Source organism: Panthera pardus, unplaced genomic scaffold (genome assembly GCF_024362965.1).
Source record: "Panthera pardus isolate Hobbes unplaced genomic scaffold, ASM2436296v1 HiC_scaffold_21, whole genome shotgun sequence".
NCBI lineage: Eukaryota > Metazoa > Chordata > Mammalia > Carnivora > Felidae > Panthera > Panthera pardus.
In genome coordinates this window covers 32888562-32915541 of record NW_026526777.1, presented here as the reverse complement: position 1 = coordinate 32915541, position 26980 = coordinate 32888562, and the positions used below count along the sequence as shown (strand labels likewise).

Genomic DNA, 26980 nt, shown 5'->3' with positions numbered 1-26980 from the left:
TCACAGACTATTATTATTGCTTGTTTTTATTCCCACTATAGCCCCTAAAAAAGGTATAAAACAGAAACATCCGATTTCCTCCCACCCAAGAAGGATTAAAATTAAAACAGCAACTCTGATTAACTGAGTTCTTAGAATCAAACTAAGAAGTAGTGATACTTAATGTCTGGCCTGAGGTCAACGTAAGGAGAGTTGATCAGGATAAAGAACAAGGAACCCGAACTAGTTTTCAGTCCCTCCTGATCAGGTTTCTACGCTGTAGTTTTGTTGTTTTCCTTTTTGTTTTTAATATGAAACATCATAAATTCCTAGGTTAGCCAGTGTGGTAGGCAGAATAATGACCTCCCAAAGAGGAAGTCTAGGAAGCTGTAAATATGTTACTTTCCATAGCAACAGGGACTTTGCAGATTAAAGATCTAGAAATGGGGAGATTAGCTGGATTATCCAGCATGGCCCAATTTAAACACAGGAGTCTTCAAAAGCAGAAGATAACGGAAGAAGAATGCATCAGAGAGATGCAACAAGAGAAGAACTCAACCCCTTCACTGTTGGCTTTGAAAATGGGAAAAGGCGCCAGGACCCAAGAAATGTGGTGGCCTCTAGAAGCTGGGAAAGGCTCTCAGCTTACCACAAGTAATAAAACTAGAACCTGGGTCCTGGTCCTACAGCTCAAAGACGGTTTTATCATAACCCAACTGAGCAGGAAAGAGATTCTTCTATAGAACCTCCAGAAAGAAACGCAGCCCTACCAACATCTAGATTTTAGCCCATGTCAGATTTCTCACGAACAGAGATCTAAGATCATACACAATTGTATTACTTAAGCCACTAAGGTTATGGTAATTTACTACAGCAGCAAGAGAAAACAAACCCAGACATACAATTGCACAACACAAGGCATATATTTTAAAACTAAATGGAAAGATTTTATATTGTTACATGGGTTTGTTGATATCACTGTTTTATCTTTCCATTTAAAAGAAAGCCAGTTCTCCTAGAAAATTAAGAGAATTGCACCTTCAAGTTGAGCCACTAATACCAAACAATTAACTATTCATTAAATATTATTAATTGTTATTTTGTGGCCCACAGGAACTTTCAAATCCCAGTACAGAAAATGTATACAGGCGGGGATGCTGGTTCCTGGACTATTACATTTCTACTTGTTTTTGAACTAGTATCATGACTGATGTCACTAAAGAGGAAGTAAAACATGAAGTAAAACATTTATAAAGGGTTAAAATTCTTGAAAAGATAGTATTTGCAACTGTGTGTAGAACACACTGTATCCAACATTTGATTTCACCTGAAATGCCTACAATGAGGGACAATATGAAAAAGGTTATAAAAGAATGTTCTGAAAAAAAATTACACTTCTAAAATGCAAGAACTTTCTATAATTCCTGGCATTAAGACCAGTCATGCCAGGAGTGTTCTATAATTAAAAAAAAAAAAAAAAAAAAAAAAAAAATGAAACTCTAGCATAGCATTACGAACACCACCAACAAGCACAGAATTTAGTTTTAAAGATAAAAGTATTGGTTTTAAGTATTCTCCTTTGGCACAGTATTAGCCATGATAGTTTCTTAAGCACATTCATTAAAAGCTTTTATAGATGATGTAAAGTCATAGTCAATCAGTTCCAGTGTCCCACAAATACTGTTAGGAAGCTGGGACTCAGGCATATTTCTCTGAGAAGTTTCTGTGATCATTTTAAACAAATTTCATTTTTCCACAGAAAAAATCAATTTATATTTATAAGACAAAGATCCACAAAGGAAATGTTGATATTATTATATTTAAAAAGTAAATATGGGGTGCTTATAGATACACAGTGAGAAGGGTCAATACTGTGGACTTAATGAAAAGAGGAATACTTATTGAAGAAACATTCTACAGCAAGGCAAGGCTTTCTGTAGCAAAATTATCTATTTGATAACAATGAACTCAAGTTGGGTGAATCTCAGGATCACAAATCAGAGACCTAAGGAAACAAAGGAAAGGTCTCCTGCAAGATGCACAGAAAGGAGTCTATTTTTTAAGAGTGGAAATAGATAAAACAATGCTCAAAGAAATGTAATCTCTTTCTCAGCTAAAATCATAGTAACCTATGAGTCTTTAGAATTAAAAAATGTCTTCCAATAGATGAGTTATGTTTAGATATTAAAAATTAGTATATGAAAATATAACGAGAACTTGCATTCAAATTTGATGGAGTAGTTTATATCATAACTATGTCTCTTGCTAGTGAAGAGGAAAAGATAAAAGATTTTTTAAAATTCAAAGAATCTACTCTTTGGAGGCACTGAAGCACAAACAAGGCAGCCAGGACATAAGGGGCCAAGATTCTGGAGGCACAGGAAGGTATGGACATGTGCTCTTTCCTCAGTGTACTTTCAGATTTAGTGACAATTAATAAATAAAGAAATTCTCTGGGTATGGGGAAAAATAAATAAAATAAATTCCCTGGGTAGGGGAAATAAGAGGTCAAGTGGCAGCCGAGGGCCTGATGGCATTCCACTGGAATGGGAAGATAAAAGCTAGAGTTTGGGACTACCCAGGATTTAAGGGGTCAAGAGCCTGGAAAGGAAAGAACAACAGAGAAATGAACAAAAATACTGACATTTGCCAGCTCTCAAGATGAACATCTGCTGGATAAGACAGCTAGAAACCAGAGGCTGGATACTGAAGGGATGAAAAGATATTTTAGCAAACCCAAGGATACTGGGGAGATGAAGATTAGAGTTTAAGTCTCACCACAATAATGATGAACTAGGAGAAAGGTAGATCAGAAATAGATAAGAGGTGACCCATGCCATCTCATTCTATCTGCTTGTGAGAAGAAAATTAAATACATCTGAGAAAGAATACAACTTCAAGAACCTCTACAATTTTTCATTCACAAAATCGAAGGTTCATTTCAAAACGATCAGGCATGTCAAGAAACAGAACCAAATGACCAAATGTTGAGAGATGGGGGGAAAAAAGATAATAGATAGCCCTAAAGGTGAAGAGAAATTACATAAGACTGAAATATTAACATGAATATGATTAATATATTCAAGAAAACACAGGAAAAGAGAATTTCACCATGGAATTGGAACTATGGGAAAAAGAAAATTCTGGAACAGATAACTGAATAATTCAGTAGATTGATTTAATAGCATATTAGACACCACAGAAGAAATAATTAGTACAATGGAAAATAGATTAATAGGAATTATCTATGTAGAAGCACAAAGAGAAATAGATTGAAAATATACAAAAGCATGATATTCATATGTATATATATATATGTGTATATATATATATATATATACATATATATATACACACACAGACACATATATATATGACAAAGTAACATATCTAACATAAATAAACTGGAATCCTAGAAAGAGGAGAGTTTTAAGATTTACCCTATACAAAAGAAAAGACATCTCAAGTCACAGACCCAGTAAGTTCTACAAACCTCACAAAATACAAAAAAAACAAAGCAAAAAAAACACACATCTGTGCACACTATAATAAAACTACTAAAAATTAAAGAGAAAAAAGCAGCCAATTAAAAAGAGACATTTCATTTAAATGAGCAACAATAAGACTAACAGTATACTTTTCAACAACAAAAGAGGTTCAAGGAGGAAAAAAATCACATATTTACAATGTTGAAAGAAAATTAGCTGCTAATATAAATTACATAGTCAGGAAAAATATTCTCCATAAAGTAAAATAAAAACATTTTCAGACAGTCGAAACCTAAGAGAACCTGGTGCTTGCAGATACGCTCGAAAGGAGTCCGCAAGTGGAAGGAAAATGATTCCAGGAGGAACAATGTGAATGCAGGAAGCAGTAAACAGTAAAGGGCACATATATGGTTAAAAATAAATAATATGGGGTTTTTTTTAATTTTTTTTTTTTAACGTTTATTTATTTTTGAGACAGAGGGAGACAGAGCATGAATGGGGGAGGGTCAGAGAGAGGGAGACACAGAATCCGAAACAGGCTCCAGGCTCTGAGCTGTCAGCACAGAGCCCGATGCAGGGCTCGAACTCACGAACTGTGAGATCATGACCTGAGCCAAAGTTGGCCACTTAACCGACTGAGCCACCCAGGTGCCCTAATAATATGGGTTATTTAAAACAAACCAAAAAATAATGTCTTATGTGGTTTAAAGTATATGTAAAATTAAAATACATACAATGCATAAAAGGTGAGAGGTAAGGGTGTTGTAAGGTTTTTTTGCGTTGTCTAGAAATTGATAAAGAATTAACTTAAGGTAGACTAATAATTTATGGATACACATAGCAATCTTTAGGGTGATTACTAACGAACAATGAAAGAACATACAACTGACAAGCACCGAGGTGAAAATGTGTAATAAAAATCCTTTGTGATTTCAAGGAATTGAAGACAAGAGAAAGAAAGCATCAAGGAAGAGATGGGACGAATAGCATGATGATAGATTTAAATCCAAATAAATGAGATATCACGTAAAATTTAAATGACTAAGTATCTCAGTTAAAAGAGATTATCATAATAGATGATAAAATGATGCTCCAAAGACATACATCTTAAATACAAGTCCACGGAAGGACTGAAAGTAAAAAGATAGAAAAAACATATATAAACATTATCCAAAAGAGACCTGGTAAATCTTTATCCCAACATAAAGAGGAATATTTTGACCACGGGACAGAAAGATACGACAATCCGTACATATCTAATAACACAGCCTCAAAATATATACAGCAAAAAATTAAAGAACTCAAGATGAAAAAGTATAATTTTCAATCAATACGTTAATAGATTTTAACATAGATCTCTCAGTAACTTATAGAATAAGCACACACAAAAAAAATCAGTAAGAATGTAGAATATTCGAATAATAAAACATGTTCTCTGGCAAAAGTAGAATTAAGCTAGACATGAGTAACATACAAATAGTTAGAAAACCCTCGAATATTTAGGAATTCAGCAATACAATTTGAAATAAGCCATAAATGAGAGAATTAATCTGAACAGACATTAGGAAATATTTTTAACTTATTTATAATGGAAACATGAAACATAAAGTGTGGGACTGAAAGCAATGTTTGGAAGGCAACTTAGGACATTAAAGTACATAAATAAAAAAAAGAAATGCTACAATTTAATAAGTTAGGCATCGATATAAAAAAACTAGGGAAAGAGCAATTTAACCCAAATAAAATAGAAATACAAAAAAAGCAGAAATGAAATAAAAAACATGTCTAAACAAAGGAAATATCAAAAAATCCTATAGTCATTGAAAAGATACATAATATGATACCTTGAATTCGGTGGATAGATTTCATATTTTAGATTAAATAGAGTTCTTTAAAAATAAAAAAAAAAAATGACAGCTCTGTAACTATTAAAGAATCTTTTTTTTTTTTTTTTTTTTTTTTTTTTTTAGTTTTATTTATTTTAAGAGACAGAGTGAGAGCAGGGGAGGGGCAGAAAAAGAGGGAGACAGAAAATCCCAAGCAGGCTTCATACCATCAGTGTGGAGCCCAATGCGGACTTGACCTCATGAATCATGAGATCATGATCTGAGCTGAAATCAAGAGTCGAACGCTTAACCAACTGAGCCACCCAGGCACCCCAAGAATCTCTGACTTAAATCTCTTCATAGAAAATAAGTTCAGAGGGATTTATCAGTGAATTCCTCCAAATACTAATGAGGAAATAATGCCAACTTTACATAAACTCATCCACTTCATTTAAAAAGATGTATTATTTCTCAAATTATTTTTTTAATGCCAGCAGAGTCATAATAACGAAACCTGTCAGCGATATTATGAGGGGAAAAAAAGGAGTATGTCTAAACAACATAGCCAAAAAGAAAAAAAGAAACAAAATATAAGCAAATTAAATTCAACTATATAGTAACAGGATAATACACGACCAATCTGTGTTTATTTCAGGAATGTAAGATTTAATATTAAAAAAATCAATGTAATTTGTCACATTAACAAAGGAAAAAGATCTGATCACCTCAATAAATATAGGAAAAAATCTAACACCTATCCATGACACTGTAAATAAATCAGGAATAGATGGTAATTTCTTTTTTTAACATTTATCTATTTGGGGGAAAGCCTACACAGGGGAGAGGCACAGAGAAGGGGACAGTGGATCCAAAGTGGGCTCTGCACTGACAGGCTGACAGCAGTGAGCCCGATGTGGGGCTCAAATTCATGAACCCCAAGATCATGACCTGAGCCAGTCGGACCCTTAACCGACTGAGCCACCCTGGTGCCCGTGGATAGATGGTAATTTGTTTACCTGTTAAACAGTATCTACAAAATATACAGAAAACATCATATTTAATTATGAAATACTGAAAGCTTTTCCCTGGAGATTGAGAATAAGACAAGGACGTCCACTATCAGTATTTCTATTCATACACCACTGATGATGTCAACCAAAGCAATAAGGCAGAGAGGGAGAGAAAAGGATTCAGAAAGGGAGAAATTAAATTGTCACTATTCACAGATGGCCAGCTTGTATCCTTGGAAAATCCAAAGAACTTAAACTATAGCAAAGTCATTGCATAAAAAGTCAATATACCAACTCAACTGCATTTCTATACATCAAAAACAAATACAAATAAATACAATTTATAATTTTGTACAAAAACATCAAACATCTATATATAAATCTCATGAAGATGTTTAAGATATCTGCACTAAAAACTGTAACATCTTTTTTTTTTTTTTTTTTTTTTTTTTTTTTTTTTTAAGTAGGCTCCACGCTCAATGTGGGGCTTGAAGTCATGACCCCGAGATCAAGAGTTGATGCTCCACCGGCTGAGCCAGCCAGGTACCCCCCAAAACTACAATATCAAGAAAAGTAAAAGGACTTAAGTTAGGGTAGGGATTGTTCATGGATTGATGATTCAATATAATAGAGATAATCAATTAGGAAAAAACTGACTATGTATTCACTGACATTCCAATAAAATTCCCAGCAGATTTTTATGTTTAGAAATTAATTAAGTTGTTTCAAAATCTATCTAAAAACATAAAGGAACAAGACTAACAAAGACACCAAAACAGAACAAAGTTGGGTAAGTTACATCACCAGATATCAAAAGCCATAACAATTTAAGTGGTACAGCAACAATGGAGCAAGGATATACAGACAATGCAGTATAAAGAACAGAGCCCAGAGACAAACCACACACACAGCATCATTTAATTTAAAACAAATATGCCAATGAAATGCTATAAAGAATGGATAATCTTTCCAATAAATGGTTCTTGGTTATAGAAAGCCACATGTAAAAAGAAAAAAATAAATAAAAGGAAAACAAGTGAAAAAAGAACTTTGATCTTTACCTAACAACCTAAGAAGAAACAAGTAAATTAGAGAAGGTTCATAATCTAAATATGTAAGTTAAAATAGAAGGCAACAGAAATATTAACGACCTGGGAATAGGCAAAAGTTTCTTAAAAAGGATATAGCAAGAACCTAACCAGAAGGAAAAAAAAACCCAAAAACGAAAAACAAAAACAACCTGATATGTGACTTACATAAAACTCAGAAACTTCAGTCACTGAAAGACACCATTACTAGAGCTCAGAGGCAAGTCACAGAGCGTAATATATCTGAAATTTAGATATCCAACAACGGACTCATCTCCAGAATATAGCTAGAACTCTTATAATAAATCAATTAGAAAAAGACAGGAGCGCCTGGATGGCTCAGTCAGTTAAATGTCCGACTTTGTCTCAGGTCATGATCTCACAGTTTGTGAGTTCAAGCCCTGTGTCGGGCTCTGTGCTGACAGCTCAGAGACTGGAGCCTGCTTCAGATTCTGTAACTCCCTCTCTCTCTGCTCCTTCCCTGCTCACGCTCTGTGTCTCTCTCTCAAAAATAAACAAACATTAAAAAAAAAAGACAGACAATCCAGTTTAAGAAAATCAGCAAAATAATTAATCAGGTGCTCCATGAAAGAGGATATTCAAATGACCAATAAGTATATGGGAAGGTGCTTAATATCATTACTTACCACAAAGATGCAAATTAAATTAAAGCCACATTGAGATAGTGCTACATATTCATCAGAATAACTTTTAAAAAAAGGCAGTATCAAGTGTTGGTGAAAACCTGGAGCAACTGGAATTCTCATAAGTCATATACTTACTGGTAGGACTGCAAGTTGGCACAATTACCTTGGAAAACTGTTCGGTAGTGTCTACTAAGTAGAACATACGCATCCTATCGGCTAACAATCCCATGGCCGGGCATATACACAAGAGAAATAAATGCATTTGTGTATGAAAAATCATGAACAGGAATTTCCAAAGCAGCTTTATTCATAATAGATCCAAGTAAATACAAACCAAATGTCCATTAAAGTTCAAGGGATAAATAAATTGTGTGGTATATTCATATGAAAATGAAAAGAAACAAACCACTTCCATGGATGAATCTCATGGACATCATACTGAGTGAAATAAACCAGACAAAAAAGAGTACATACTATATGATTCCATTCATATGAAGTTCAAACAGGCAAAACTAATTAGTGGTGATATAAGTCACAATAATGATTATTTTGCAAGGAGGTTACTCCTTGCAGCCAGAGAGGATACTTCTGCAATTCTGGTACTGTCCTATATACCAATCTGAGTGGTGGTTACGTGGATGTATTCATTTACAAAAATTCATTGAGCAGTTCATTAAATTTTGGATACTTTACATACAGCATAAACAATTCTGCCAAGTCTAGGGGCACCTGGGTGGCTCAGTCGGTTAAGTGTCCCAACTTTGGCTCAGGTCCTGATCTCACGGTTCATGGGCTCAAGCCCCGTGTTGGGCTTTGTGCTGACAGCTGGAGTCTGGAGCCTGCTTCAGATTCTGTATCCCCCCCACCTCTGTCCCTCCCATGCTCACACTCTCTCTCTCAAAAATGAACATTAAAAAAAAAAATTCTGCCAACTCTAAAGTCAAGTCCTAAATTTATCAGCCTTAATGCCTGTTTAAAATAAATGCACTACATTTCAACAAGCCTACTGCTGAAGAACAGATGTTATCACTACTCTGAGAATTACAACAAACAAAACACATAATGGATGAGAATAAGCCCTTTACAGAAGAAAATCTTACATCTGTATTCCAACCAATTTCTCTAATTCATTCAACAAATATTTATTAAGCATCTACTATTTGCAAGTTTGGGAATAGGCACTAATCATATCTACTCATTTGAACCAATTAAGTGTACTGACCTGTCGAAAACTGGAACCAATCCCTTAGTTACACCTTGTCTAGAGAAAGAATATACTAATACAAAAATGTCTACATGGAGTCTAGTTAAGGGGATTCGAAAAATAAGAATTTAGCAATTTAGATAATGTACTAAAGGCATCCCGGCTAGGGAAAAATAATCTGGGGAGCAAAATTATTCTGGTCCCAAAAGAGACACCCATCTTTACATGGGTAAAGATGACTCAGTATCCCTCACCATTTCCTTGAGAAACTATTCCATAAAGTTACTACCTTAGTCTAGAACTACATTTAGTAGTTTTTCTAATCAACAAATTTAGCAACTCTACTTCCTTGATTAGAGAAAAAGGATACCTTGGCCAGTACACTCTTCATTTTCTACAGGGTGAATAATAAGCTGACATTCTGGTGAATCTATTTCCAATGGTAATTATGAAGAACTCCTAAGAATACTTATAATCTTTGTGTACAGATGTAAAAATGATTTTCTGGACCTATAAATCTCAGGAATGGACTTGGGAACATGGCAACCAGTTCATGGAACAGCCACACTGTGAAGTCCTGTCTGGGTAGCCTTCTGATCACTTTAGATTAAGAGCTGGCAAACTACAGCCCAAAAGCCACACATAGCCTCTTGCCTGTTTCTGCAAATAAAATTTTATTGGAATGCGGTCATGTTAATTTGAACCTACATGGCTATAGTTGCTTCCATGCAACAAAAGCACAGTTGAGTGGTTATGAGAGAGGCTGTCTGGCCCACAAAGCCTTAAATATTTATTATCTAGCCCTCTACCAAAAAAGTTTGCTGACCTCTGCTTTAGGTGATTTCTCATTCTCATTTCATAACTGCCATAATCTTTGTCTTATTCTATAATAGAGCTCATACTCTATTTAAAAAGTGAAAATTCCAAGCAGTCTTCATACTATTTTTGAAAGAGAGACAGCGCGAGCAGAGTAGGGGCAGAGAGACAGAGGCAGACACAGACTCTGAAACAGGCTCCAGGCTCTGAGCTGTCAGCACAGAGCCCGACGCGGGGCTCAAACTCACAAAACTGTGAGATCATGACCTGAGGCGAAGTTGACGCTTAACCGACTGAACCACCCAGGCGCCCCTCACATCCTCAGTTTTCAACGTGAGAACGACTTGTCCAAAATTCCAACCAAGATATTCAGAAATGGAAATTCTACATTATCATTGGTCATCGACAAATTACTATAAGTGAATGTTTTCAAAAAACTTCATGCAATTATAAAGCCAGTCCTTATTATATAAGTTTCTCCTCTAAAATAATTCCTGCAGTTTTATAATTCTTAAATCATCAATGGTTGAATTAACTTTCTGTAAGTTCATCATTTCTTTTAAATCATGAGTTTATTAAGTTTGTTATTAATAACTAATATGGAAGATATCATTAGTATAGTTTCCTCATTTTGTCCTACTTATGTATCCCCAAATTGTGACTTTTTCTTTTGTAGGGAGCCGTAAATTTTTTTAACAGCAGCACTTTATAAGTAATAAATTCTTTACTACAATTCTTTGCTATTGAAATTGCCCAAATTGTTATTTCTCATTCTGATATTTATGAAATCAGTTATTTTTCTCTTCTACAACAGTAGCTTGACAAAATCCAAATAAATATAAAACAAAGCAGCCATAAATGCATAAGTAAGTTCCTTTTTTAAAAAGGAAAGCTTTAAAAATTGTCAATTTATGTGGGAAGTCAAACAAGGAGTAAGACAACGTATAAGAAAGAATCCAACATAGTCTGTATTGCAAAATATGGTAGCATTACCAAGGGGGAAAAAAGATTTAGGAAATGATATCTTCTGGGAAGCAGCTGAAGCAAATCATTCTACTATAACTACCTATAAATCACAACTCACTAAGTGAAAAGGAAAGTATACAACAGTAACTTGGTAAGCAAGACAATCAAATCATACCGATTTTTTGTTTTAAAAGACAAAAAAAAAGAAATGTCTTCTGAGAGTTACACAGATATAGAAGAACCAAAAACCTCCAGAAAAGGGGAAAATTAGAGCTAGAAGTTGAGTAAATTCCCTATGGGAAAAAATTTTCCCAAATTCTACAAAATAATATTCAAAAGTACTGAAGCTTACAGAGAATCAAAGTGCAGAATATTGTTCATTCATGACATCACCTTTAACATAATAAATAAAAATCGTACGGGGAAAAGGCAAAAAATTTAACCAAGAACAACAAAATTTAAATGTCCATATTTTATCCTGAATAATTACACAAAGATATATGTAAAGTACCTATTAACTTTTACCTGAATGCGTCCGAAAATGCATTTCCAGACTTGATTTGCCTTTAAAAATTTTCTTACAAACATCACATTGATGAAACGTTGCTTTGTATCTAAGAAAAATAAAAAGGGTTGAGTTTTCAATATAACTTTAATAACACAATAAAAATATGTTACATCATGTACAAAAATTATACATAGAATTCTCACATTAATAAAGCATAGAACTCCAAAGGAATGTGGAATTACTTTTAAAGTACCAAACTGGTGGCTCAGTCAGTTAAGCGTCTGACTTCGGCTCAGGTCATGATCTCAGGGTCCGTGAGTTTGAGCCCCACATTGGGCTCCGTGCGGTCAGTGCAGAGCCTGCTCAGATCCTGTCTCCCTCTTTCTCTGCCCCTCCCCACTCGTTCATTTTCTCTTTCTCAAAAATAAGTAAACATTAAAATTAAATTTAAAAAAAAATGTACCAACCTTACCTCTGGTTCTTCCTCCTCCAGTTATATTCAGTGAACGAATCTATACAAAGAGGTCCTTCGACTTTTAACTTTAAACCCCTTTAAGATTTAAATCACTGAACTTCTGTATTATTATTATTTGCTATTAAAAATATCAAAGGAAAAATTACTAGGACAGAAACAGATCAATGATGAGCTAAAGGAAGAAAAAAGGAGTTGAACAAAGCGGTGTAGTGGTAATTTAGGGGTGATAGAACTATTCCATATCTTGACTGTGGTAATGATTACATGACTGCATGCATTTATCAAAATGTGCAAAACTACAGACTAAAAAAAAACATTTTTCTGTCTGTAAAGCATACCTTAATTTAAAAAATAGACGCTAAGTCTGACTGAAAAAAAACTGCAGTACTCTCAAAAATGTTCATTCATCAAAAAGGTGACACTGCTCCAAACTGGTTCACTTTATAACAAATATAATAAGTATCATAAACTTGAACTTAAAAATAAATTTTATACCTAAATCAAAAAAGAATGAGATACCAGTCCTTTTATTTTTATTACGAATTAATAGACATAAAAAGCTGCAAATTACTCAAAACCTAACTTATCAGGCAGTAAAGTGTAGTGCCTAAGAATACGCTTTGTGAGTTAAACAATCCTAGACTCCAATTTAATTGTGAGGATTAAGATATGTGTAAAATGATTAGCATTTAAGTTATAGTTATTAAAAGTCTATCATCTCACCCTGGAAGTAATTTATATCTAATTGAACACATGGCAAAATAATTAACTCAAACAGAGGCTACTATAATGTTCTGTAAGACAGTTTGCTCTTAACATCTGGGTTTTACTGGAATATTTAGCATATTGTTACAATATTCAATAGCAATAGTATGCCTAACATTTCAAATGCTATTCACACTTTTCAATTCATTCAACTCAACATTTAAAGAGTGGCTACAAAAACTCTATGCAAGGTCCTGTCTTCTAGAAACTTACTTCTACCTGATGAAACAAACATTTAGAAAGATAATGGGAGGGGTGCCTGGGTGGCTCAGTCAGTTGAACATCCAACTTTGGCTCAGGTCACGATCTCGCGTTCATGGGTTCGAGCCCTGCACTGGGCTCTGTACTGACAGCTCAGAGCCTGGAGCCTGCTTTGGATTCTGTGTCTCCCTCTCTCTCTGCCCCCACCCCTGCTCACACTTTGTCTCTCTGTGTGTCCCAAAAAACAAAAACAAAACAACACAAAAAGTTTAAAAAAAATTTTTTTTTTTAAAGATAACAGTGTCACTGATAAACTTAGCAAAAGACCTGTAATCAACATACTTGGTTTGTCCTATTCCATTCATATCCCTGGCAAATACAAATAGAGATATAAACAGGATCACCATAGGCACATACAGAAAGAAGCAGTGGTACCCAACCTGGGGCAATTTTGTCCCCGTGGGGCATTTAGTAATGTCGGAAGACATTTTCGTTTTTTCACAACTGGAGGTAAGTCGGTGCTACTGCCATCTAGTGGATAGAAGCCAGGAATACTGATGAATAAACCTACACTACACAGGGCAGCTCCCCAACAAAGATAATTATCTGGCCCCAAATGCCTATAGTGTTGTGGCTAAGAAATTTAGATCTATAAAAGGGAAGAAGAAACATTATAAAATAATGGGTGGGAGGAGGGGTGCTAACCTTCATCACTCCCCACATTCTTTCCTTGGATAATCTGCTTTTACATATTCACATATAAATCTTGATAAACGCTCAGACTTCACTTCTGAGATTTAGACTTCTATTTACCTGTCACATTTTATGTTTGAGTTTCTATTAGGCATCTCAAACTCAATACACACCAAACAATTCATTGTCTCCTTCTGTAAATTTAGTCCAACTTCTGTATTCTCTATCTCAATGGCTGGTTTATCAACCACCCACTTGAAAACAGGAATTCCTTGAAAACAGGAATTATCCATGACTGCTACCATTCTTTCAATTAAAAAAACTAAGTATTTTTCAAATAAGTATCTGCTACTGTTTATTACTAATTCTATTCCCTAGTTTAGGCCCTCACCATCTTTTTCCTAAATTCTAACAGCCTTCTAACTGGCTGATTTACTTGTCTTAATTTATCCACCACAAATCCAGCCTCCACCCATCAATAAGAGTAATCTACCCCAAAAGAAATCCAACTGTGTCACCTTCCTGTTTAAAATTTTCCTTTATTTAAAAAAGTTTTTTTTTAATGTGTATTTATTTTTGAGAGAGAGAGGGAAAAACAGAGCACGAGCAGTGGAGGGTCAGAGAGAGGAGACACAGACTCCAAAGCAGGCTCCAGGCTCTGAGCTGTCAGCACAGAGCCCGAGGTAGGGCTCGAACCCATGAACCAATGAGATCATGACCTGAGTTGAAGTCGAACACTCAATCGACTGAGCCACCCAGGTGCCCCTCATTTAAAATTTTCAATGGCTTTTTATCACATAGGAATAAGTATTGGTTCCATAAAATGATATGTAAGGCTCCGTATTCTAGATCCACCATTAGCCAGCCCTCGTAGAAAGTGGAGCCTACAGGTTCTGGTTCCATAATTATCTAGGCCAGCAGACAGGTCCGCAGGCTCTTGTGGCAGGGAGGGAATCCCAAAACTCTTTCATAGGGTTTATAAGATCAAAGTTATTTTCAAAATAATACCTTAACATTTATGTTCCTTTCTCATTATGTAGACATTTACACTAATGACACATACAAAAGAAATGGTGGATAAAAGTGCTGGTACCTCAGTTCCAAACAAGGGAGTGGTACCAAAATGTACTAACAGTCATTGTGCTCTTTACCACCATGCGATCACAGGAAAAAAAAAAAAAAAAGTGGGAAAGGGGCTAAATTATAATTTTACTAACTTTCAACCTTTCTGAGTGTGGCCTTTTTAATGTTTTTTGTGATGAAATGGGAAGGACACAAGAAGCACTTCTACGGCATACCAAAGCATAATGGTTGTCTCAAAGCAAAGCACTTGTGAATCCGAGTTGTGAGCTGAAGTAGCCACTTTCTTCATGAAATACCATTTTACTTGAAAGAATGAAAGACAAACCACAGTTACAGACTTGAGTTTTTGCCAGATATTTTCATGAAAATTAAAGGAAGGAAACCTGTCACATCAAGGGAAAAAATGACAATATTTGTCAGCAATGATAAAGTCTGAGCTTTCAAGCTAGTATAAAAATTTTGGAAAACTTGCACCTGCCCTTGTGATCTTGACAGCTTCCCAATACTCCTTTCTGAGAGATTGGAGGCAATATTAACACATGTGATTTGTTGATCCTGTCCTGTGAAATGTGCTTACATTTAGAAAATTGCCATAATTTAGTGAACCCATGTTTTCCAAAGGACAAATGTATTACAATTTGTGCATAGGTACAAAAAAATCATTCAAGTACAAGACCAATAGGCTGAGTGTAACAGAGTACAAAAACTTCATTAATTTTGTTTCAGATTTCACCTTGCAACTACCTTTAAGAAACTACCACTTGCTTAGTTTGGGTATAGTAGCAAAGACTAATATCCACAATTATCTAAGATTACTGCTATCACAGTACTCCTCCTTTTACCAACGATGTATAGAGTGAGGTTAGATTTTCTTCATTTACTTCAAACAAAATAACACATGGCAGCAGATACAATACTCCAGCTATCTTCTATTAAAGCATTAGAGAGATACACAAAAATGCCAAACATGCCCCTCCTTTAATATTTTTAATTTGTTTTGTAAAGTTGCTATTTTTCACAGAATTGCTTTTTATGTGAGCATGTGATGGGTATATTACGATTTTCAAGTGAATTAATGAACAAGGTCTTCATTTTTATCAACTGAATTTCTAATATGATTTGTAGAGTTTACTTAAACAATAATAATTTTTTATATTATTATTTCTATAACAAGAGCTCCTGAGATACTGAATAATTTTTAAGGGTATAAAGGGGTTGAGAAAAAGTTAACAGAATTTCTGGAGCAAGTGAGTATGCAGTTCAGTCTACTTTCTACCTATTCAAACAATATGTTGAAATTCTTATTTTCTTTTCTATACAGAATCATGTATATCTTTCTATCCCAGCCCTTGGCAGCATTCCTATTATCTAATGAATACAAGAATTCAATGACTACCATGAATACATTGATTCAGTGAGTGAATCACTGAACAAAATCAGTGAAAGAAACAATAAACCAGTATATGAAAATGTAAGAAAATGGACAGAAATCAACACTTCCTACTTTTCTTCAAAGTGTTCTGTCACTTACTACATTTAAAGGTACTATATATATTTTGCTGATCACGATCAGTGCTATTAAACTACAACTACAGTTTCTTGGCACCTTAGACCATGTGCATTATTTAGCATTTGTGTCAAACACCTAGTCCAAGAACATGGATTCTCTGAACATAACACACTCAACAACTAATCTCAGTTAACCCTGAATATCTAAATTGCTTAAAAAGCTGGTGTTCTAAAGAAAAAAGGAGACAAGCGAAAAAAGACTTTTAGGAAATAAACTAAGTTACCTGAGAGAAGTGGGCAGGGGGTAGGTAAAATAGATGAAGGGATTTAAGAGTACAGTTATTGTGATGAGCATTGAGTAATGTACAGAATTGTTGAATACATCTGAAACTACTATAATACTGTATGTTAAGTATATTGAAATTTTTTTTAAAAGTTGGTGTTCAGGACGGCACATGCCTCCTTCAAATAAAATACCATTTAATTTAATTTATTTATTTTTAAAATTTCTTTGAGAGGAGGGGGACAGGTAGAGAGAGAAGGAGAGAAAGAATCCCAAGCAGACTTCACACAGCCAGCACAGAGTCCAACACGGGGCTCAATCCCACGAACCGTGAAATCATGACCTGAGCCAAAACCTAGAGTCGGAAGTTCAACTGACTGAGCCACCCAGGCACCCCCCCCAAAGAAAATACCATTTTAACTGCTTAGTGTGATTAGAAATCTAAATTCTGACTAGAAACATTTCCAGCAGTAACTCTTTTTAAGTATAGTATATAGGCAGCACATTTCTATTTTTTGCTAAGAGCCACAGCAACCAAAGATAAATGAAATGCCCAAAGAATGCCAAGACTGTATTAGTTATTAACTTCAATATCTACTACCTCCTAGCCTTGAGTCAACTGAAAACAAGTAAACAACAATATTTCCTTCAATTTCTTTGGGTCAACAGAGAAGCTACAGAAGCTAGAAAAAAAGAGCTAGTTAACCTATCCTCAATTAAACAAAATAAACTATGAGACCAGTTATAACTCTCACCCAAACTACACTTATCCAATGCAGTAATTTTATGAGAAATTGCTTTTTCACTTACTTTTGCCACACTTTCTCTCCCAGGTGTACACTTTTGTAATGAACAGTGAGATGATCCCTACGACCAAAACATTTTCCACATTCTTCACACTGATGAGCCTTCTCACCTTAAAGACCCAAATAGTTTGATTATAATATGCACTTCAGTGTTCCCCCCAGAAATAGATGATCAAACAACAGGATAATATGATAGGAAATCAACCAGAAAAGTAAAGCCACCCTTTATTCTGGGCTATCTGCTTTATATTCCTTACTAAAGTACCTTTCTTCAATGAATCTATGCTTTTTTTCACGGATGTGAACCCTTTTCCCGACCTGGAGAAGGAATGAATAGCCTTTTTGCTGAAGACTTCAAATCTTACCTCTCAATGTAACAGAGCAAGATAAATGAAATGACTTCAAAACTCAGGAATTTTTTAGGAATATATAAGTCTAGATGTCAAACACTTCAAATGAAAACACACTGAATCAAGATAAGGCTGTTTTACTGTTTATAAAAAGGACCTGAACATTTTCAGATTTTCGTACTTTTTTAAAAAAATATTTTTCATCTCTGGGGATTTCACACATTTGCAATGAGCTAAAATGCAAATATGAAGGAAAATTCTAGATGAGTCCCATTTCTCATCTCTAATATTCAGTTATAAAGGCTTGCACTTTAAAAATCACTCTTAACTTAATCCAGTATGCAATTAAGGCATGTGATCTCTAGAATTAGGAGTTAGAATCTTCCTCCTAAAAATGAAAATGCATAATTCCAGTGAAAAAGTCATCAGACTGTTAGCATCTCTTAAAAGTTGATAACAGTTGATAACAACTGCAACTTGTAACCTCATTGGGATTTTTTTTTTAATTTTTTTTTTTAACGTTTATTTTTGAGACAGAGAGACAGAGCATGAATGGGGGAGGATCAGAGACAGAGGGAGACACAGAATCTGAAACAGGCTCCAGGCTCTGAGCTGTCAGCACAGAGCCCGACGCGGGGCTCGAACTCACGAGCAGTAGATCATGACCTGAGCCGAAGTCAGACGTTTAACAGACCGAGCCACCCAGGTGCCCCTGATTGGGATCATTTAAGAAAGTAATTACATGTGTTGCATACTTCATATTTAGATTGTTTAAAATAATAATAAGCACCTGTTCTACTGTGCTTATAGAGATGGCTCTTTCCAATTATTGTACTCACAGAGTTGGCTCTCTTAGCTCTTTCTGAACATCAATCAGAGAAGAAAATATGAAAGAAAGCCCCAGAATATAAAAGTTATAAATACAGTATAAAGATCTGAAATTGATCAGGACTATTAAGGTACTCTTTTCCAAAGACAGGGTTTCAAAAATTCACTATTACATTAATGTTAACACCCAATTATAATCATTTCTCTTCAACCATCTGTTTTGCTAACTTCTTTCAAATCCAATAAAAATGAAAAATGTTATCTTGGCATCTCTCTTTATAGAAATGCCAATACCAATTATTGCACATATCCACATAATATGCATAGTGCAAATTTTGAGAACTTGATTAAAACAAACTTCAAAATATAGTCTGTAGGCATAAAAGGCAACCGGATTATTAAAATTGCAGTGAACAAAAACATGTCATAAAATTATATCCCTTTCAGATGTTTTAAAAGAAAGTTTTCAGAACCAGCATTATTGATGGGGTGACCAGTATATATATTACTAAAACTATTAAAATTATAGCCAACATAAACGTGATGTAGTATGTCCTATTCAGGTGCTTTTTTAAAGGATTTTGTAACCATCATTACAAAATACACCTTACCCGAATGTATTTTTTTGTGCTTTGTAAGGTGGTCATGACGAATAAATGTTTTCCCACATTCGTCACACTCATATCGTTTATCATCATGATGTACTCGTAAATGAAGTCTATAAAGAAAAAAATTGAAGAGCATAAAAGCTGGTGCCACCAAAGGGAAAATCTTGATTAAGGGAAATTGGGCTGTTTACTCAGCCACCCTCATACATTATGTGCTCTACATCTATGACGTTCCGTCTTTCCCACTCTTTTCACTACCTTACTCCAGGGTTGCTACTCACCTCTTTCACAAAAGCACTTCAACGTGTGCATATACACTATGTCTGGATGGCATTCCTTCCTGACTTTTTAGAATGTACTAAATGTCTAGAGTTGTTATCTGTCTGCTGGTGGAGTTTCAGAGATAGCAAAAGTAGGAATGAGTCGGAAGGAATTAGACAAATAAGGTAAGTGACTTAAACATATGATACATGTATGGAAACCAATTTGACAATAAATTTCATGAAAAAAAAAAAGAAAAAAACATATGATACAGCAAATAATTAAGAATCCTGTCCTGGATGATGGATACCACTTCTAAATTGATGTATGAGAATTAAGTAAATTTTATAAGTAATCAACTTGCTGACAGTTACATTTGCTACTTTTCTTCACACTAACCAAAGTCCGGTTCGTTTTATAATCACCCAAAGACAGATTATAAAGGTTTAAACTATTCAAATTCATTTAACTTGAATTATTCGTATCCCCATAATCCTCCATCTATATATACCCTAGTGAAATGAATAGCTTTCCCATTCAAGTTGCCGAAACACGATGTGAGGGCGATCTGGCTGCGACATCTGTCACCCCATTGATCGCCAGGGTTGATTCGGCTGAATGCCTGGCTAGGCGGGTGTCCCCTTTCTCCCTCACTGCTCCATGTGCGTCTCTCCCGAAGCTGCACGATCAGTTGAAGAGGGCGACCTTCCCCGATAGAGGAGGACTGTTCTTCGGTCAAGGGTATACAAGTAGCTGCGCTCCCCTGCTAGAACCTCCAAACAAGCTCTCAAGTTGCCAAAACAGGTGTTGATTCCATAACTATAACCAGCAAAATTGACTGAACTACATCTAAAGGGGGCACATTCTGTTTAAAATGAAAAAGAGGTAAATAATAAATGGAAGTATAAAAATTAAAGCCTTATGATTAAAAATCTTAGGAGCATTAATAAAAATTTAAAATGTACATATATCTCACAGTAGGTAGTCACCTATTATTTATTCAGGAAAAAGCCAACTTTTCACAAACTGCAAATGTGGTCAGGAATTCAGCTATAAAAACAATTATACAGGTTACAAATAATACACAAAAGACTTTCCAAAACTGATAATCCTACAGTTTTCAATTTTGCCATATTTCACACCATTTCTTTGATAGCCAAGAGTGACAAAATGCATTGAGATTAGAACATCAGAGCTTTAATGAATTTAATTCAAAGATTAAGTAATGAAATAAACATTTAAATGACAGCGACTCAGTAAAGCATCTAGCAAACTTGGTGATGAAGAAATTATTTAATATTTTGTACTACAGAATGAAAACAGTATTAAAAGCTGTAATGTAGAGGGAAAAGTTTGTAAGCAGAGTTTTTTGCATAATTTTGTTTACCACGAGTACTAGAAAATGTTTTAATTCACCAATGAACTAATGCAGTGATAAGAAAATAGAGAATTAAAAGAGACATAATTTATCTTACTTAATACAGAGAAAAAATGGCTTGACTTACCTGTATGAACTTCCATGACGAAAACTTTGTCCACAAATACTACAAAGATGAGGTTTTTCTCCACTATGGATTCTCAAATGTTCTTTCAAAGTAGTCCTGTATTTTAAAAATACACATTTGTCTTAAGTTTTTTTAATACCAATATTTATATTAAACATAGATTTCTAGAAAGCTTACTAGAAAGGTGTTCAAGCTAAAGATATATGGCAATTCTCCCTTTCTCCAACAGTATTTTTGCTTTTTATTGAATTAGCCTCACAAACACATGATCATGCTTGTTTTGTCTCTCTTCTTTAAAAAAAAAAATTAACTTTGCCTTCCTTTGCCATTGGTTTGCTCAAAGATTTAACTATATAGCTTAAGCAACTTTCAAGAAGTAGAATGGAAAATGCTCAACTGTCACTACTAAATTAAGTAAAACTGATGTGAATTTTAGTGGAGAGAATTTAATAATATAGAAGGAATCCAGTTTATCAGTACTATTCCTTTCAAATTGTGCTCAGTATCTATTAAAAGAATGTTTTAAGCCAAGGAAATCTTCACAGGTGTTTGTGACTTCCAGATGCCAATGTGAAGAAGGGAAATAATATAAAGAAGACAATTATTGCCATTTCTAAAGCCTCCAGCCCTACTGACACGATATGGGTTTGTTAAAATAAAAAACAGAGACCAGCCTTGAAAATTCCCTGAGCAGACAAAACTAGTTTAGTCATAAAAACAAAGCCTAATGTAGCTTATTTTGCAAGGATAACTTGACCTGGCTCATTTGTTAATGCCTCATCTATGCCAGTAGATGGTGCTCTTCTACAAGGCCCAGCAACACTTGACCCCGGGGCTTGCAGGTGTACCCAGCTTTGGGGAAAACATTCCTAAAACTATCCTCGCACCCCTATGTATTAAGTAATTAAAAGTAAAAAGATGGAAGGTTGTTTTAGTTTTTGGTTTGTCTGCTTTTTGTTTTTATAGAAAGACCTTTAAGATAAAAATAATTTATAAGGCATAAAATAAAGTATAATTTACCAGTCTATAAATATAAGTTTTCATATAAATATAGCATACTGATTTTCCTATTTTACCATGATATCAGTTTGTTATTTTAAGAAAGTGGCATTTCTAATGTTTTTAAATTATGGAACTTTTATATGCTGAAGGATATAAAATATGAATAGTGTTTAAAGAACAGTATTATTACATTTACATGCAGAGTAAGACATAGAATATTGCTATACCTTAGAATGCCTCCACGTTACTCTGTTCTCTCAGGGATAACCACGTATGTCAACCATTCCCCCTCTTCTTTGTTTTACTACCTAGTAGTATATATCACTAAACAATATACTGTATATTTTTGAAAAACTGAGTAGCAAGTACAAATCTAGTAATATTGCCACTATTAGTTAAAGGGCCCATGAGATAAAATGAATAGGGTCTCTGTATCAAAGTCTGGCTGTAGCTTGCTTGAGCACTAGCAAAAGCCCTTTCCAGCATGTCAGTGGGTAAAGTCATGAATAAATACTGGAAAACGTAAGGTTCACCACAATCAGAGCATCTGACAATTTAGAGTGGATCAAGTACGAGAAGTCTGACAGAAATACATACAGTCAAAGTAAATAGGCTATTGTATACACTTTGCTTCCAAACTTACTATGAACTGTCTCTAATTCCCATGGACAGGTCAAAAAACATTTCTGTGAAATCAAACAAATATCCTCAGTCAAATCAAGCAGCAAGGTGTAAGTATAATCATAGGAACTTCACTGGCATACACGTGCCATACAGTGGCAGAGTATAGATAAGAATTTGAATCAGAATCAGGGAGAAGGAGATGGGGAGTTGCTACTCAATAGGTATGAAGTTTCAGTTATGCAAGATGAGTAAATTCTAGAGGTCTGCCGCACAACATCGTGCCTACAGTTAACAATACTGTATCATGCACTTAAACACTTATTAAGAGGGTAGATCTCATGTTAAAAGTTCTTACCACATTAAATTAAAAGAAAAATATTTTGGGTCGGACCTGCTCTAGCATTCTGACTCCCAGTTCTTAAGGGAGGAAACATGCTAGCAGGGATCTCAGCAATGACCAGCCCCAACGTGTCATGGGTCACTACTACCACTAGTGTGGGCTAACTACCCATTGCACACGCATGTTGCACAACTGACAACTTGGAAACCTCATTCACCATCCTCCTATGAATTCCTGTTGCCTCCCCCCAGTATTAGAATTCCTATTTCCCGTAGCCCTCATCTTCCTCTTCATCAGTTTACCTTCTCATTCTGGTGAAGCATACCTTTTAGTTGCTTCATGAGAAAGAGTACATCAAAGACTACCTTTTCGGTATCATGAAAAATGTCTTTATGATCCTTAGGTCTGATTGTTAGTTTAACTAAGAACTGAATTCTAAGCTGGAAATACTTTTCTTTCAGAATTTTGAAAGTACAACTGCATCATCTTATTTCTAGTGTTGCCGTTCAGAAAGATGTCCAAGTACTTCTAATTCATAATTCAGCATATGTAACATTTTTTCCCTGAAAATTAGAAGCATATAGAAGCTTCTCTTTGTCCCCAGTGTTCTGAAATATCACAGCAATATATCTTGGAGTAGGTTTATTTTCATCTAATGTCCTAAGCATTTGATGAGTAATTTCAGTCTGGCAACTCATGTGCTTCAGTTCTGGGAAATTATTTTGAATTATTCAGTGATGATTTTTTTTCCCTTGCTATTTTCGCTGTTCGTTCTTTCTTTCTAGACCTCTTGACTGGTTCCCTAATGCTCTAATCCTTATTTTACATTTCTGTATCTTTTTGCTCTACCTTTTGGGAGATTCCCTCAACTTCATTCTTCAATCCTTCCATTAGGCTGTTTACTTTGACTATCATACTTTGAATGTGATTTGTTATGTGACTCTTTTATATAGCATCCTGTTCTTGTGTAATGGATTCTTTTTTTTTTAACTTTTATTTTTTTTTAACGTTTATTTATTTTTGAGACAGAGAGAGACAGAGCGTGAACAGGGGAGGGGCAGAGAGAGAGGGAGACACAGAATCGGAAGCAGGCTCCAGGCTCCGAGCCATCAGCCCAGAGCCTGACGCAGGGCTCGAACTCACAGACCGTGAGATCGTGACCTGAGCTGAAGTCGGACGCTTAACCGACTGAGCCACCCAGGCGCCCCGTGTAATGGATTCTTTACCTTCAACTTTATCTTCAATGGAATATCCATAACAGTTGTTTATCTTCTTTTTTTTGGAAGTTTTCATCTTTCTGGATAATCTGTTTCCTTCAAGTTTTTTTTTCCCCTTCCTGATTGTGTTGGAATCTAGCTTTCACATTAAAGGTTTTCTTTCTCTGTTTTTTAATTCTTCTATCTATCCATGATTAAGTGTGATAGACTAAAAAGTGGATGGGATGGTCAAAGAGCATGAGGGGGCCCTGATGACTTCACAGCAGGTGATCTAGGTGTACTATTTGTTAGGGAATATATTTGCACTTTGGCTGTTCAGATTTTCAGAGAATTGTTTTCTAACTACTGCTGGGGGAATAAAATCTAAAACCCAAGAGGTCAGAAGGGATAAGGCCTGGGGCTCACTGCTTCCAGAATTCAGAAAGCATTCATCATAGGACAACATGGTATAGTCCAGTCCAGATATCTGCTGAATTGGGAGAGGGGTCGGTGCCCACCAGCAATGACCTGTGTGGGTGCCAGAAGAAAATCCAAAGAATAGAACTTCTAAAGAAGTTTTTACTCCAGTGCTCCTTGTTCTGCCTCCCCTTCACTCTAGTTCCAGAGGCATCTGATACTGCCTACTCCTATTCCTTCTGTGGATTCTCTGATGTAAACTATGTTCTCAATTTCTCCATCACCACCTTGGGATTTGTGTTTCTTAGACCTGCTAAGTCAGTTACCACTGATTCATCTGCTTTCCAGTTTCCAAATCTGTGTTGTTCTTGTCATCTTTCTGTTCTCCCTGTCTCTGTAGCTTACTATCTTTTAAATCAGTCAATCAATAACTTTTCATGTAGTTTTATTAGAGTTCCAGAAAGAAATAAAATGTGACCTGTGTTAAATTCACTATCTAAACCTGAAAATCCTGATTTCATATCATCTTCTATAACATTTTATACAATTTCTTTGCATATCCTTAAATTTCAAATTAAAGCATAAATTCAAATATCTCACATCTGGCATTACCCTAATCCTTCTAAACTATATTTGTTAATTATTTGTATATAACAGCACCAGGGTTTTTCTGGGTGTGTAGATAATTCCTCACCTTTCTCGTACTGATTTTCCACAGATAAAGCAAGTCCATTTTCTCTTTCCACCGTGGGTACATTCTATATGGCGTTTCAAATTTCCAGTGTCATTAAACTGGCGACCGCATATATCACATGGAAAAGGACCTACAAAGGAAAGAAAGTGTACATTTAAAGTTTAAAGAATCAATACTAAGTTAAATTTAATGGGCATGTTGTCAATGTATACCTACCACTATAAGTACATATATTATAACACAATAAAGTTATTTATTTATAGTTTTCTCTTCTGGACTGTTCATTCCTAGAAGGCAAGTTACAATCACCTCTATATGGTTAGAGCTGAGTTTAGGGTGTGGCATCTAACATAATAAATGTTGAATAGTGTAATGGGTTAATAAATTGAAATGGCCAATTCCTAGTTTGAAATCAGACTAGAATAAAGTAAAAAATGTTATATACCAGATTTCTGGAGAGAAGAGGTACTGAGAAACTCTGGTCGAATAAACAAAGGACTTCAAAGAGTTCATAATCTGGAAATATATTGTCGTTCCTCAAAACCACACATTTTTAACGACGTTGCCTAGACTGAAAATACTGTGGACTCTACTGTGACCTCTAATGAGAAATTAATCATGGCAGAACAATGGAAAGAAAATGGCATTTGGACACTGGAATTCAGAAACATCTATAAGCAAAACAGTTCAGTAGCCACAGTAGTTTTGGGGGGAATTTCAACACGTTTTTGAGAGACGACCTCAAAATGTATTAAGTATCTTCAACATATTTTTGTTTCATCTTCCATGAGATCCGAGTCTTTTATTCATTTATTAACTCATTCAACAAGTATTTATTGATTCTTAATTCATATTTAGCACTGGGTTAAGCAAAGCAGTGCTATGGAAAATCTTTGCCTCCTCTTACATCCCTCTTCACCAAAAAAGGCTCCAAGAAGGTGGGAAAAAAAGATTCAGCATAAACACAAAGATAAAGAAATGAAGTAAGTAAAGTGCTAAGATGAGCAGATTACAGCAAGAGTAAGTTAGGCAGAGAGTGAAATAACTTTATGTGCTACTGAAGGCTCCAGTTGGGGGAAGAAAGAAAGCAGCTTTCTCTTTCATGCTCAGTTACTTATCAGAGTTTTTCAAATGAAATACCTACATTCTTTCCCCTCTATTAGATATCCAGTTTTGCATACAGTTAAACTTACTTGAACTTCTATTTATGAAGCTACGCTGGGAAGTTAGTAAAGCAGATTTTCATTCCAACTCTCTACATAGGATAAAATTAGAAGATTTGACTTTAAAGCCTACTGTAACTTTTACACTTATACATGGAGATGCATTAAAAATTCTTCTACCCTGGGGCGCCTGGGTGGCTCACTTGGTTAAGCTTCCGACTCTTTATTTCGGCTCAGGTCATGATCTGGCAGTTCACGAGACTGAGCTCCATGTCGTGCTCTGTGCTGGCAGGGCAGAGCCTGCTTGGGATTCTCTACCTCCCTGTCTCTCTGTCCCTCTCTTGCTTGCATCTTCTCTCGAAAATAAATAAATAAACATTAAAAAAATTCTTCTGCCCTAACTGTTCAGATTGTATTCCTTAGATATCACCCCCTCTGATTTACAGAATATATAATCCTAATGTAGGCGGTGTGAATATGACCCAGAATAGCCTAAAGCAGTAATACTCATGTGTGTGGTATCTGGACCATCAGCATCAGCATCACCTAGGAACTTGTTAGAAATACAAATTCTTGGGCCACACCTCAGACCTGAACCACTAACCTAACATACAGTGATTCAAGTAAACAGAAACAGAGATGGGA

General features: G+C 35.2%; 1 protein-coding gene across 1 annotated transcript in view; it reads right to left on the bottom strand.

Moving 5' to 3' along the window:
- ZBTB41 (zinc finger and BTB domain containing 41) overlaps positions 1 to 26980 on the bottom strand; it is a 47225-nt gene that overhangs the window by 4980 nt on the left and 15265 nt on the right. The window contains exons 6-10 of the mRNA XM_019430492.2: positions 25173 to 25302; positions 20900 to 20995; positions 19137 to 19243; positions 17352 to 17457; positions 11550 to 11638 (exon numbers count right to left, since the gene is read on the bottom strand). Coding sequence (XP_019286037.1) covers positions 11550 to 11638; positions 17352 to 17457; positions 19137 to 19243; positions 20900 to 20995; positions 25173 to 25302 — 528 coding nt within the window. The remainder of the gene's footprint in view (positions 1 to 11549; positions 11639 to 17351; positions 17458 to 19136; positions 19244 to 20899; positions 20996 to 25172; positions 25303 to 26980) is intronic.